The sequence below is a fragment of the Prosopis cineraria genome, unplaced genomic scaffold, assembly GCF_029017545.1.
Source record: "Prosopis cineraria cultivar Desert tree isolate PC_DT_omini unplaced genomic scaffold, ASM2901754v1 PC9, whole genome shotgun sequence".
In the NCBI taxonomy this organism is placed as follows: Eukaryota; Viridiplantae; Streptophyta; class Magnoliopsida; order Fabales; family Fabaceae; genus Prosopis; species Prosopis cineraria.
In genome coordinates, this window is record NW_026555340.1 from 29,292,626 (window position 1) to 29,306,798 (window position 14,173).

Below are 14,173 nucleotides of genomic sequence, written 5' to 3' on the forward strand. Positions count from 1 at the left end.
AAATCTAGTTAAGAGGCTGTTGTTGAAAATTTTCCTTATTTTTCTCCTCTAGTCGGTTCTTCTCAATTTCACTGGGCGAAGTAGACTCAAAAAGTTTTGTTTTTTGGTAGACTCAAAAGTTATCCACGCGTGCATGATGCATTAAGCTAGTCTAGACACTATCTATAGGCCCAATAGATAAGCGCGTTGATAGGCTCTTGATAAGTGCGATATGCCTCCGTGTTTTTTAGCCCAATATGATTTTAATGGCCCTATACAAACCTTCGGAGATTTGAAACCCTAACCTCATATCGTTCCCAGGAACGATGTACCGGCCTATTATGACTATAAATTGAATTCCACCCCTGAACCCTAGTCGGCCATATTGCATCTTCAGCTTCTGGCTTCTGGTGCTGCGGGAGCGGCCGGGTAGTTGTGGCGATGCTACATGTCTAATAGTTCTCTCATCATTTCTCTATTCTGTATTCATTCATTCATGGTTGAGGTTGAGCGATTTAGGTTGTCCCATGAACAAGATAGTGAATCCCTATGAGGAAGATCACCCAAATTGATAGGAAGTGCCGTATGACACTCCAAACAGCAGCGGTTGCATCCGATTCCCAATTTTCTCACCCTCCGATTTCAAGCCCCATGCTGACTCGTTCCTCTCCCGGAGCGTCGTCACTTGGGTTCTTGATCGGCCGAGATCGTTGCGGCTTCGGTGACACGCTGTGTGTGTGATTTGAAGCGGGACTCTGAGGGTTTTTCGGTTAATTTTAGTTTTTTTTTTTGCATTTTCTTCACGATAGGTCCAATGCCACGTCTCCGGTAGCTACCTGAGCCGTGACCGGCGATGCTATGATTGGACCAAGAGCAAGATTCATTCGTTTCGCATGTTGATAGGAACCTGTGGATCCCATTTTCAATGGAACCATGGAGCCGGTTTCTGCGATTACATATTTGTCTTTGGTTCTATTTAATTGAACTTGCATCTTTGATATAAATCTCTTGAAGCCGATGAGGATGAACTTACATTTGGAATTACCGTCTGAACAAATCACCTTGATGTGAATTTTCTGGCTGACTGAGGCTTCACACTCAAATGATTTTGTTCTGCTGGCCAAAAAAATCAGAAAAATATTTTTATGGGTTCTTTCTCCTAGTCTCCTTTTCCCCTGGTGTTTGCTGTCATCTTCTCTCGCTACTCAGTTTAATTTTTTTTTTAACATACAATGCTTGCGAGTGCTGCCCAATCATCTCATTCTCTTCTCTCCTTGGCTCAGGTATCATCTTACTCAGTCTGCAGGCGACGGCTACAAATCCAAAAGAACGGACGAAGATCATGTGTAGACATCAATCACAGAAAAAGTCTGAATTTATGGCAACGGTTAACGTTTTTAAGAATTTAAGCAATTGGAAAAGTGTCATCAAGAGGCTGGATTTACATGTTATATGCTTTTATATGTCACTGAAAAAGACACAAAGATAGCCGTCATATATTATCTGTAATTAAATATTTTGATAGAATAATAAAATAAAATGCTTTATAGGTTGAATCATATAAAGCTGGTCAAAACTCAGATAATTTGAAGAATGATATATTTCAAGCACTACATTTTTGTGATGGCAAAAGAAAACAAGAATGGCATTAGTTCGCCTGGAGCAAAACGGCCACCTTGTTTGCCTTCGGTATCTCAACTTGGCAAAACACTTGAGCAGATCTACTAAGCGTTTCTGCTGGCCCCAAAAGAAACCCCCAATCTTTAACTTCTTCATTATCTCTCCTTAGGCCGGCCTCGAGCCCTCGATAAATAGTGTATTGCGCTAATGGGTTAGCTAATTTTGGTCAGGCCATGACTGAACCCAGCTGCTTGCCTGCATCTTTTAACCACCCTCCACGTTGGCTCACAAAGATGGAGGGAGGAGAAAGAAGTTTGCATCTTGATGTAACCAGTTTAATATGTATTGAAATTTCGTAGCTTTTTATTCAGAAAAAAAAGAAAATTATTTTTTTAGATGAAAAGTGCTAGGTATATTGTTCGATATGCACTAATAATTTAAACTACTAATTTTTCTCACTTTAAAAATAAAAACTAGTTATTGTTAAGTACTTCTTTCGTTTTAAATTATAAAATATTTTTAAAAAAGACTTAGTGTCTCCAATAAAGTTTTATTAATGATATTTTTTTAATATTACTCTTATCACATATTTTTTTTCATCAATTTTTTTTATCAATAGAGTATTAAATGAAGAGTATTTTTAAAAATTTATATTTTTATTTTAAAAAGGTAAGGTTGTAAGGTATATTTAATATACTTTATTGGTATGTAAAATTTTATCTAAAATAGAGAGTGTTACTAAAGATATATAAAAAGTATTTCACATTTTAAAGTAATTATTATAAAAATATAAGACATATTTTACATTTTAATTGTTACATACTAAGAATTCATTTCATGGAGCTTCAACCACACGCTTACTGAATCTCCCCCTTGTGTTATATTATGCAAACATGTCATTTGTCCTTGAAAGAGAATAGATTAATGAGCATCTTATACTTTAAGTTATTACGCGAATAATATTTTGAACTCTTAACTCCTTAAATGTGCAAAAAAAACTTTCTCAATTTCTAAATTTTAAGTGCTTGAAATTCCGTCATTAAGTTAGAGAAAACAATTGTTGTTTTTTAAAAAATCATGATGAGTGCCACATTAGTGTTCGACTGGGCCTTGCAGCTGTAAAAGTAATGGCTATTTTCTCTAATTTAATAGCGATGTTTTATACACTTGAAATTTAAAAGTTAAGAAAATTTTTTGTATATTTTGAAAATTTAAGGTTCAGAATGTTATTCGTTGAATAATTTAGGGTCTATAATACTCATTAGCCCAAAAAGAAATTCACTACATTAGAATGTTATACCCTTTCCAAAATTTACTAATACCTCCAGAAGTACTATTAGTCTATTACTAAATAAAAATAGTTCTTGTCTAAAAGAGATAGCAAGGTCTTGATGTCCCAACACCTATTAGAGTATTCTATTGTAGTATTGTTACGGGTTTGTACAAGTAAAAATGTAAAATTATTAAGTTTATAAAAAAACATGAAATTATTAAAGACTGTGAGTTTGTAACTGAATATTTGAGTCATTTGAATTTGAATAAGTGATTACATAAAATGAAAATAAAATTGAATCAGTCAATATATATATATATCAACATTAATATTAAAATAAAATAAATCTATAACAAGTTACGTTTGTTCGTAAAGTGTAAATAGTGTCACTTATTTTTCAGATTTCATATATTAATATAAGGTCAAAGAGCAAGTTTATTTTTAAAATTTTTTTCCAAAGTGCTGGATATCATAAACTTTTGTTCAAAGTATTTTTGCCCTTTAACTTTTAGAAAAGAAGCCTTTCCTTTCTGCCGTTAAATATATCATCTCTTGACCATCAAAATAGAAGTTTGGCCAACAAAGATAACACCGACATTAACTAGATGATCTGATTGAATCCACATATTTCTTCTTTCTCCTTGTCTTTTCAATTTGACCTAGCTCTCTTGTCTCCTTCCCTTTCTTCCTCCTCCTAACTAACTATTGCACAACCTCCGCCTCTCCTTTCCTCACCTCTCTCTCTTCTCCTCTGCCCTCTACCACCTTCACTCTCCCCCCTCATAAGTCTTTAATTCCCACTTGTTCCTATCACTACCCATCTCCACATGCCTCAAATCTCCCTCGTGGATTGCTTGGTGTTGTTGGTAATATTGACCCGACGGCACTCCTCTGGTTCTTGCTTTGACTATCGGCCCTTTGCCCCCATGATGGCTTCAATAAACTCAACAATGTTGCTAACTTACTCAGGAAGTTAGAGAAGCTGAAAGATTTAGACTTGATGTTCAATAATTTTTAAGGGTTAATTCCATGTTTGTTGATGGAGATGATAACTTTGAACTAAATTTAGTTGTATAATAACTCATTGTTTGGTGATTTGCTTCAAAGATGTATGGTCGAACCTCACTTTATTAAGGTTGCTCAACATGTCAATGAACTACTTGACAAGGATGATTTTGGATGCCTTATGTCTTTTGCTTTTGGAAAGCCTCAATCCCTACAAAAACCATTTCAAGGGTGAGTTGTTGGAGAGCACAGTGGACTCTCCAAGTCTCCATGAACTTAGATTGTTTATGAACAAGTTAACCAGGAAACTTCTGATGAGTTTGGGAAAAATTTTGCTATTATGGTTTATAAAGATAAAGAATAAGAAGATCTTTCATTTGATCCCTTTTTCCTATTTTCAGGTTTCTCAAATTTTTTATTTTAAATTTTTATTCATTTGATCACTTATATGCATGTGGTTTGGGATTTGTTTAGAACTAGATTGGGTGTTTTCTATTGCGTTTGGTTATTGAAAAGTTGTTTTAGGAGCTCAAGAGCCTAGATAAATTCAATTTCCATTAATATGGGTTTTTGTTTGTCAATCATTGCAAGATTTTATTTGAGAATTTTGAGTATGGAGGGGAAAGAAAAAAAGAAGAAGAAAGGGATGAAGAAGGAACTCATATGTTTTTGTTTATTTTTCTCTGACACTACCTTTGTCATTCTCTCACACTATTTCATCACTTTTTTTTATTGCAGGTTTGAAGGGAACAATTGTGCTTTAGATTATGAGGAAAGGGGAGAGAGAAAATCCTTATAGAGTATGCAGCTAGCTACTATCACAAATACGAAGAAGGGGATGTTTATTCAATTTGCAACCACTGCATTTTGGTTTCATTGGAGAAAATTTCAATGGTTTGCTAAAAGCTTTATGGATTTTGTGTTTTTATGATGCTTTTAACTTTTTTGGTTATTGTTGGAAACTTGAGTTTGATTTTATAGCTCAGTGTTATGGGTTCAATTTTGTGTTTATAGTGTTTAAACATTAGTCAATAAGAAAGCAAATGAAGGTGAAGACGAAGAGGATGTTATGGCTGAGATTTGGGTTTTGGATTCCAAGTAAGATGACTGGAAGAGGATGCATAGTTTTATAATTTTTTATTAATCAACTATCCACCTTGGCAGTGCCATGTATACATTTGTTAGTCAAATAAAGTTTTTAACGGTTAGCTAACTTTAGATTTAATAGTGGGGCAAAAAAGCCTCATTTTTTAAAGTTCGTTTTAGGGTCAAAATGTCTCAAATAAAAGTTTATAATACCTAATAGTTTTAAGGCAAATTTGCCTTTTAATTTTATCAATATATTAAAAAACTTTGATTTTAAAAGAAGAAATGCTAGCTAGTCCATGTACATGTGACGGGGAAGTGGACAAGGAAACCTCAACCCAATGGCCCTGTTTGGTATAAAATATTGAATTTTGTGGGATTGAAAATGGGATTGAGAATGGGATTGGTAATGGGATTGAATCTAAAAATAAGGATTTAAATTCATGTTTGATATGTGGGATTAAAAAAAAAATAATAGGCAACAAAAACTTGCTAAAAGACCCAATTACCCTTATTTTCCTCCTTCTTGGCTTCAACCACATCTGCTCCATCTTTCTCATCTTCCTCCTCCTTAGCTTCATTCCTCACGCAGTTACAGAACATTAATTCCTCATCTTCCTTATTAAATATTGGAGTTAACTTCTCGTGGCTTAGCGCAGTTATAGAAACGTAATTCCAAGCTAGCAATTAAGAAATTGTTAAAGTAGCATACTCAAGAAATTAAAAAGGAAAGAGACATTGAAGTAAAAGACGATTCCATTTCCTGCTCTAAAATGATTTCCTAGAAATTCTCATTTCTTCAGTAACGAAATAGATGTAAGAAATATTAAAACCTAGGGATGCAGCAAGGTTCTGACCAGATAAATCAACGCCTTGGAGAGTAAGAGTTTCAATGGCGTCCTGGAGAGCCTCGGTGGGGTCCATTCCAAGATCGTCCATGTTCTCCTTCACCAGTTCATCGAATGCTTCCTGCGATATCGTCCGAATCGTCGATTTGGGTGGAGCCATTCCTTTGTTTTTATCTGTTGCAAGGAGAGAGGTGAGAGCTATCTCAACTGTCCTTCCCACAGCCATTCCTCTGCGCCAAGCTTCATTCCTTCTTAGCTACCCGCAACTGTTCTTCACTCGAGTCTCTACGTCGTCGATGGTGGCCAATGAGCAGTCCAGATCTGGGTGAATGATTTAGGCTCGCAATTCCATATCTCCAGATCTGCTAGTTTCGACGTCGCCTCTGTTCTTCATCTTCCTAGTTCTAGCGTCGTCGTTGTTCTTGTGTGTGGCTGTGGGAAGCACAATGGAGGAGGCTGACGGATGGTAGTGGTGGAGATGTGAGAGGCGAGGGGTGGAGAGTAGAGGGAGAGACAACAAAGACAAGAGAGATGGAGGGTATTTTTGTCAAAAAATAATCAATCCCAGGATTGATTTTCCAGTACCAAGGGGGTGGGTGGTATTGGATAATTCCACCTAAATGGATTTGGGTTTGGGATTAAAATCCTTATTCCCTCATACCAAACATAAAAATTTAGGATTAATCAATGCTAATGTCAATCCCACTCCCTCATTCTTTTGTACCAAACAGGGCCAATATTGCTGGATGAGTGTAAGCTTTCTTGCGCGAGCACGGATTCCCCTTGGGCTGAGCTGGGCTACATCTGTGACTTCTGCTTTCGGACAAAATGTACTTGTCGACCTGGTAGTGCTTTTTTTATTTTCGTTTTTCTTTTTTGCATTTGATAGTGGACGAATCTAGAGAAGAAGGCCCGAGACCCACATAAATTGGTCGTTATTCTGGCGTGACGCGTCGACCCGGTGCAACCAAACTCGTCCTTCGGCGGACTTGAGATTCTAGCTGGGAAACTGGTTGTACTGATTTTTATTGAGTACGGCTAGTATCTCCCTGTCTTCGAGATTCGATAAATCGTCTTCTTCACAGGCAAGCTTATTTGCAGCTGCAGCTGCTCCATCTAGCTGCTCTCTGCATTATTTTCCTTTTCGATTTCTAGGGTTTTTGAAGTTCTTGCCCATGTCTTCCCCTGCCCATTTCGAAGATGTGAGTTCTTGATATTTCTAGCCATTTCTTTGTATACCCTTATTCGCTGTACAGCCTAAATTATGTTTTTGTCAACAACAGGAATTTGATTTTGAAGGTGGATTATCCGGAAGGCATTCAGGTTAACTTTCTTTGTTTATCAGACGCTGATTTGTTGCATGTTATTGAATAGCCTGAGTTGATCATTGTTCGGAAATACAGGTAACAAGAGGTCTTCGCCGGACTATGACGATGAAGATTATGATGGCGATCCCTTTTCATCTAAAAAGGTTGTCCTCCAACTTTATTAATTTTACAATTTCGAGTCTGTTATGCAATGCTACCCTGGGCGATTTGTTTAGGTTGATGATATTGGGCGAACTTGAAAGCTGTTACTGTGCTTTTTTGCTAGAATTTGAGCCATCTTAATTTTACATTTTGGTATGTATACTGCGGATGTTGGTTAAATTTGGAAATCATGCTCACTCATTTCCTGCACGCACATGTGCGTTCTTATATATAACAATTCGTAGATGCGCTATGTAGACTGGATGGTTGGGGTTCTTTATTTGCTTATGTCTGGATGAGGTGGTTAGATAACATGTTTATGATGTGCACAACTTTTTATTTTTGTTCAGTTTAAGCTTGAAGGTTTGTGGTTCCCAATGCAGATTAAATCTAAAGCTGAAGAAGCTGCTCCTGGCGTAACAACAGGAATGATTTTGTCTCTTCGCGAGAGGTATTTCACAATACGATTGGTGTGAAATTATGCTCTGCTAACATTTCAGTAGATAATGTTATCCTGGGACTTATTTTTGGCAGTCTTCAGAACTGTAAGGATGCGCTTGCAACATGCCAAGTACGTTTTCCTTTTAAGAAGTGAGGCAATATCTTTTTCATTTTATTGTTTTCTTGTTTTTCCCCTTTTTTTTTTCTTTTTGTAGAATTTAGCTTCTGTTGTTAAGAGAAGTGGACTGTAGTCATTTAATCTTTTTGTTGGATTTATGGTCAAGTCAATGCTCAAAGTATGTAGTTTTTGAATGATAACAGTAACCTTTTATATGTTTGATTGACTTTCATTGCTGTTTCTAAGCAATTGGGATTGAAGCTCATATTCTTATCTTGGACGAAGTTCCATCAATCATAGTCATTTCTTAGATTGCTTGTATCTTTCCCTGCTAACTTTTTCCAGACCTTTGTGATGTGTTGCAGAATGATCTTGCGGCTGCGAAATCTGAGATTCAAAAGTGGCGTTCTTCTTTTGAAAATGAACCTTTTATACCTGCTGGGACCACTCCTGGTGAGTTTTTATTGGGTGCTTACTAAATGAGACATAATTGTGTTTCATATGCCCTTTTAAGCTTTGACATACAGAATTATATCTCTTGAATATTTGTTTACTCTGTTTCAATTGTAAACCTGAACAATTCTTTCATCCTTTTCTCTCTCCAGAACCCAAATTGGTGATTAATTATCTTCAGACCTTAAAATCATCTGAAGAGTCTGTTAGAGAGCAGGTTGCTAGTCCAATCTTCCAATTTTTTCTTTCAAAAGACTCTTCATTCGTCGACGTGCTTTCAATGATACATTTTACTTTATGTTATCAGCTTGAGAAAGCAAAGAAAAAGGAAGCTGCATTCATCGTAACATTTGCAAAGCGTGAGCAAGAGATAGCTGAGTTGAAGGTAGATTTTGGAAAGAAGGTTTCAATTCTTTATAGCATGTGTGAAATGCCAACTTGTTTCCCTCCTCCTTCTTTAATCATTCTTGCAAGTCTATATATCAAAATATTTAATTGGAAATGTTGCAACCATTCCTTTTTGGCCTTTTTAATCCTGCATATTGTTGACATTGGCCTTACCTAGATATTAATGCTCTTAGCACAAGCATTTGACCTATTTTGATAATTTATGTTTATATATATACACCTCCTTGTACCTGTCTAAAACTTTGAACTTTTCCAGTCTGCTGTCCGGGATCTAAGAGCTCAACTCAAGCTGCCATCAATGCAGGTTGTATATCAGATGTACATGCACATTTAAATATATCTCTATCAATTGTTTGCTGATAAATTATCTTTGTGCATTGATATGAGAAGAGTGAAAAACCTCTATAACTTTTAGCTTCTTGCAACCTTGCAGGGATTGTCATTTTTCCCCCTGTTTCAGTCCCTGCATTGCTCTTTGTTGTACTGCATCGTAGCTTTTGAGAAATGTATGCCCATTGTGAGAATGGAATAATGAACTATCTATAGCTCATTTCCTGCTGTACCTCTCCCTGTTCACTTGTTTGCTTAATATTTAGGCATTTCTGCTCTTTTTTTTTTGTTTTTTTTTTGGGTATGGCTTTGTCATAGACCTTCATTTCCCGACGACCAAAAAGAAAAAGAGAAAAAAGTGGCATTTCTGCTGTTGCTTGCTTTTTTTTCCCTTTGGACTTGCACTACCGGGGAATGTTAAAGCTTGAGGCTGGGGCTGTCGAGGATTCACAATATACATTTTTGCATTATTGTTATTTATCGTTTGGTGTGTTGGTTAGATAAGTTGATTGACCCTGCTACAGATTCTCTGAGTATCTATAACCTTCCTCAAACGGTTGGTTCTAAAAGTTGTGCTGCTGTATTTTTGCAGCTTGATTGTTATTTCTGTTTTGATGCCTAACAGCAATTTGGCTGTATGGTGTCACGAGTAAAGTTAATCCCCAAATTTATATGTCTTTTATAGTTGTTTTATTTTGTTTGGTATTTGACTTGCAGGCGAGAAGGTTGTTGCTAGATCCTGCTGTTCATGAAGAGTTCACACGTCTAAAGGTTTGTGATATTAGTTGATACTTGTGTTAAATTTGTTTTTCATCTCTCCGTCTCTCCTCCCATGGATGTATACACACAGAGAAATGGACAAACCTTAAATCTAAAAAAAAAACATTTTGCCCTTGACACAAATTAGTTTAACTTCTACTAGGCTTTTTCCTGACTAGATGAACAGTGTTCGTTGTGATGAAGCAACACACTTATCTCTTTGACGTGCTGTGTTCTTCTGTTTACACGGTAGCATTAGTTCAATCCCTTGCTGATTATGGAAAATTGTCAGGAGTTTGTTGTACTTTGGTGGCTGTTCTAAGAATCCAATGTTTTGAGCTTCTATTCCATGGTCAATTGTTTCAAAACATGAATTGTCCTCATTCTTACATATATTGACTATTTTCGCTTTTGATGACAGAATTTAGTTGAAGAGAAGGACAAAAAGGTTAAGGAATTGCAAGATAACATTGCTGCTGTAAATTTTACTCCCCAGAGCAAGATGGGGAAGATGCTGATGGCTAAATGCAGAACTCTGCAGGAGGAAAATGAGGAAATCGGGAGTCAAGCTTCTGAGGGAAAGGTGATGCTATTTCTTTCTTTCTTTCTTTTATTTTTTTTTTGTTTTTTTTTTGGTTATACTTGAATCTTTGACTCTTTCTTGTCCTCCTGTCTCTTCCCATTCATTTGCGATTTCATTTTTCTTTTCAGTGGGTTGTTAGATATGGAGGGAAAAAAGTATGCGTGGATTGTTCTCTGAAGTGTCAATAAATAAGACATTTATTAATTGTCCTGGGCTCTGTCACCAAGATTATTAAGATGTTGATGGTATTTCATATCTATAAGTAACGTGACACAAAAGCAGTATGGACGCCGTTATGCAATGTTAACTGTCTGATGCATTTTACGGTATTGATAAACCGACTGTTATATTGTATACCCAGAAAAAGAAATTGACTGCTATATTATTTTTTCTCCTATCTTTGGGTGTGCAGATGCATGAATTAGCTCTGAAACTCGCATTGCAGAAATCCCAGAATGCAGAACTCAGAAATCAATTTGAAGGTTGGTTGGTTGAATTATATCTCGAACTACTATTTCTATGACAGCTGATTTTCTGCCTCATTCACCTCACGTTTATGTATTTAACGCTTGAGTGTTTTTATAGTCATTTAACTAGATCTTTACCTGTATACTGCAGGGACTAAATGATAATAGATTTTTTTTTTTACTGAAAGATATATTGATTTGAACAAAATTTTGGGGGAGAAATTTAAATTTCAAATTCAAATAGTAGAAAGTAGTGGGAGGAGATGATGATGATGATAGAATAAAGAGAGGTACAAAGTCCAATTCAAGTTACATAATTGTTGCTGATGAATTGCGTAGTACTACATTATATATTTTTTATATTTCAAGCTGACAAGATAATTATATTTAGTTTGAGATTTGGATGTAATCAATTCCATCATTGCGTGTTTGTGCGTGCATAATTAAGCATTTGATGTAGTATCAAACTCGATACTTTCAGATTGGAAGTTTTTCTTTTTTAAACACTTTTTTTCCCATATGTTAAGTAATAATGATGCTTTAACTTGATTACAGGGTTGCAGAAGCATATGGACGTGCTGACAAACGACGTGGAGAGATCTAATGAAATGGTTCTCACTAATCCCTTTTATCAAGCGTCATATGATTGTCACTTATTGGATCTAGGCATAGTTTCTTATTTTTTCAATCAAGTTTTCTAATAAAATTATAACTGGTGTAAATATTACTTTTCTTAAAAAAATCCAATTATAGATGTTGAGTTGAAAAGTTATATACTTATCTATACAAATTATATATCATATTATTTTACTATTAAAAAAATTGTATGTCTGATATCTTAATTGTGAAGCTTGATATTAACACATGGGGAACTTTATTTAATATATTATTTGCCCCAAGTTTGGACCGGTACATGGTCTCTAAAAATAGGAAGAAATGCAATCATTGATTTTTATAGTTTTATTGAATTTTGTTTGTAGTCGCCGTAATTTTTTTGAGTATTTTCATTTCTTGTCTTGATTAAAAACAATAAAATTATAGGAATTTGGGGAACAAACATCATCTAATCTTGTTTCTATTATAAAGATTGAAAATATTAAAAAAAAATTATCGAGACTAGAAGAAAAATCCGAGATTGATGATTAAGTTTTCTTTTAAAAATACAGCTTGATCGCAACGCTGTCTTGACCCAGTAAACGGTAGAATGGTCCTCGAAGAAGATCATTTTGGTGACATTATCGTGGCTTAGAATACATTATCCTCCTGCGGGAGCATTTGGAAGATGTCTTAATTAATTATTGGGCTCTCTTCTGTGGAAATTTTGTTCGATTGCTTTCAAAGTTATATTCACTTTTTTTTTTAATATTTCAAATCATTTATTGCTTGTCGCAATAAATTTAATTATTTCAATTATTTATAGTTGTAATGTTTATTTTAATTACAATACACACGTATATTTGACCTTGCATTTTAATTATATAGATAACATATGATATTATTGAAATAAAGCATTGTTAATTATTGTCTTTTATCCAGTTGGTTTTAGAAAATTATTGTGAATATATTTATTTTATTTAATTAATATAGTATTAATTATTGTCTTTTATCCAGTCGTTTTTAGAAAATTATTGTGAATATATTTATTTTATTTAATTAATATAATTTTTTTAAAAAAAATTTGATGGTATGTTTGTTCAAATAACTTAAATTATGCTTTTTGGGAAACGTAGTTTGTATTTTCCTAGCTATTTATGAAAGTATTTTTTTTTTAAAGGAGAAACTCAACATAAAATTCTAGGTTCTTGATGGTTGTGATCCTATGTGTTGAATTGCAGGTCAATATGTTGCAAGGTAAATTAGAGGAGAAGGATGCGGAAATTCGTAGACTGGAACAAGAGCTCCAACGGAAGAGCTTAACGGTAGAAGATCATAAAAGAGATGCTGCTCCTGAAGAGAAGAACGCGGGAGAAGCTACTGTCAACTAATCAGCGTTTAAACTTGAGCATTTTGTAAAAACTGATTTTTTTTTTAAAATGTTTTTTTATGCGATAAAATGAATGAGAATATAAACAATTTGGTAAGAATTTTAGGAAGGAAAATAGCCCTCCATTCATTAGGGTTCTAACTGATTTACTGCCTGTTTGGGTTTGTCATTATAATTGATCACCAGTACGGAAATCACGTTTTCATCAAAATTATCCAAACACTTATTTTTCCGCAATTGATCATCTCGCCTTAAACTGCATTTGGGCTTAAGCTGATCTCCTTGACTTTTCAATATCAATTATGTGTGCTCAAACATTCACTATTTGCCAGAATTTCTGAACTACCAAATATACCCCTTGCATTACGGGACTCATGATTTATGGTACTGTATGATTTGCGGTGCCTTTCTCATATACAAATATATATCTCTAGCATTCATTTTGTTAAATAATCTTATATACGTGTATTTTGAACATTTATTACATCTGTGTAAAATAATTTTATAAGTATTAAATGTATCACTATTGTATTTTTAAAATAAATCAAAATAAATTTAATAATATGGGAAAAATAATCACTTGGTTTCTATAGGTTTGATTTAGTTAAGATTCAATTTTAAGCTTTGATTTGTTATAATTTGATTTTTATAATTTTAACTCTATCATAATTCAGGTTGTTAGTGTCTGGCACTCTAATTAAAAAAAAAAAAGAAAAGAGCATAAAATAGAGCAAGAGAAAGATTATCACGTTATGAATATTCATCCTTACTGTTATCCATAACATTTTTATTTTGTCATTAAAAATTAACTTGTGTATTATCAACTAAATATTTAGTTATTATAAAATTGATGTTTCATGTTTAAGAATTATTTCTTTATGTTTTATTAAATTTATTTGAATTGAGATATATTGACTTAGTTTTTACATTCATTAAATTATTAATGTTAATATAATTTAAATTTTTATAATTAATCAATTATATAAGTTAAATAATATATTTTACTTGTTAAATAAAGTTGAACAAATTTACTAACATTAAATACAATTTTATCAATATTTTAATTTTCAAACAAAATATACTTTATGGTAATTTATATATCTAAAATTGATTTTCACTAAATCATTCAAACACCTTTTATTCTATCAAAATTAATTTTAAAAAAATGGTATCCAATTATGATCATGTTGTAACATAATCAATTATAATCAATTATAATCCAAATTAATCATATTAATTATTATTTTTATAATTAATTATATCTGATTGAAATCCAAACGAATCTTTAGTGTTCTCAATGTTTTGGGGGAGATATTCTTTGTTGGTAAAATTTATTTCTTGTATTTACTA

General features: G+C 33.9%; 1 protein-coding gene, 1 long non-coding RNA gene and 3 other non-coding genes across 7 annotated transcripts; all 5 read left to right on the plus strand.

The window, feature by feature from the left end:
- Positions 1–271: 271 nt before the first annotated feature.
- On the plus strand, positions 272–1,564 carry LOC129320646 (uncharacterized). Its single transcript, XR_008595809.1, has 2 exons — positions 272–408; positions 1,263–1,564. It is a non-coding gene; the product is annotated as an uncharacterized LOC129320646 (long non-coding RNA).
- LOC129321159 (small nucleolar RNA U49) lies at positions 524–590 on the plus strand. Its single transcript, XR_008595947.1, has one exon. It is a non-coding gene; the product is annotated as a small nucleolar RNA U49 (small nucleolar RNA).
- LOC129321158 (small nucleolar RNA snoR2/U65) lies at positions 788–939 on the plus strand. The gene has a single exon (XR_008595946.1). It is a non-coding gene; the product is annotated as a small nucleolar RNA snoR2/U65 (small nucleolar RNA).
- LOC129321154 (small nucleolar RNA snoR77Y) lies at positions 991–1,075 on the plus strand. Its single transcript, XR_008595942.1, has one exon. It is a non-coding gene; the product is annotated as a small nucleolar RNA snoR77Y (small nucleolar RNA).
- Positions 1,565–6,734: 5,170 nt separating the features above from the next.
- Positions 6,735–12,923, plus strand: LOC129320821 (FKBP12-interacting protein of 37 kDa-like). 3 transcript variants are annotated; one of them, XM_054966457.1, is made up of 14 exons: positions 6,735–7,013; positions 7,095–7,134; positions 7,215–7,282; positions 7,664–7,731; positions 7,815–7,851; positions 8,205–8,292; positions 8,445–8,509; positions 8,600–8,677; positions 8,957–9,004; positions 9,748–9,801; positions 10,211–10,372; positions 10,785–10,854; positions 11,395–11,450; positions 12,006–12,326. In XM_054966457.1, exons 1-14 carry the CDS (start codon positions 6,987–6,989, stop codon positions 12,033–12,035), a joined length of 891 nt encoding a protein of 296 aa, XP_054822432.1. In that variant the 5' UTR covers positions 6,735–6,986; the 3' UTR covers positions 12,036–12,326. The 3 variants fall into 3 exon arrangements, with proteins under 3 accessions (XP_054822432.1, XP_054822431.1, XP_054822433.1); XM_054966456.1 differs by lacking the exon at positions 12,006–12,326 and adding an exon at positions 12,675–12,923 and having other exon boundaries at positions 6,742–7,013; XM_054966458.1 differs by lacking the exons at positions 6,735–7,013; positions 7,095–7,134; positions 12,006–12,326 and adding an exon at positions 12,675–12,923 and having other exon boundaries at positions 7,815–7,871; positions 8,185–8,292.
- The last annotated feature ends 1,250 nt before the right edge of the window (positions 12,924–14,173 follow it).

Bases quoted from the DNA above. Each gene is read 5' to 3' on its own strand.
- LOC129320821 (XM_054966456.1), top strand. From the start codon at position 6,987: ATGTCTTCCCCTGCCCATTTCGAAGAT. The intron at 7,852-8,204 runs GTACGTTTTCCT...GATGTGTTGCAG, and splicing joins ATGCGCTTGCAACATGCCAA to AATGATCTTGCGGCTGCGAA. The intron at 9,802-10,210 runs GTTTGTGATATT...TTTTGATGACAG, and splicing joins AAGAGTTCACACGTCTAAAG to AATTTAGTTGAAGAGAAGGA.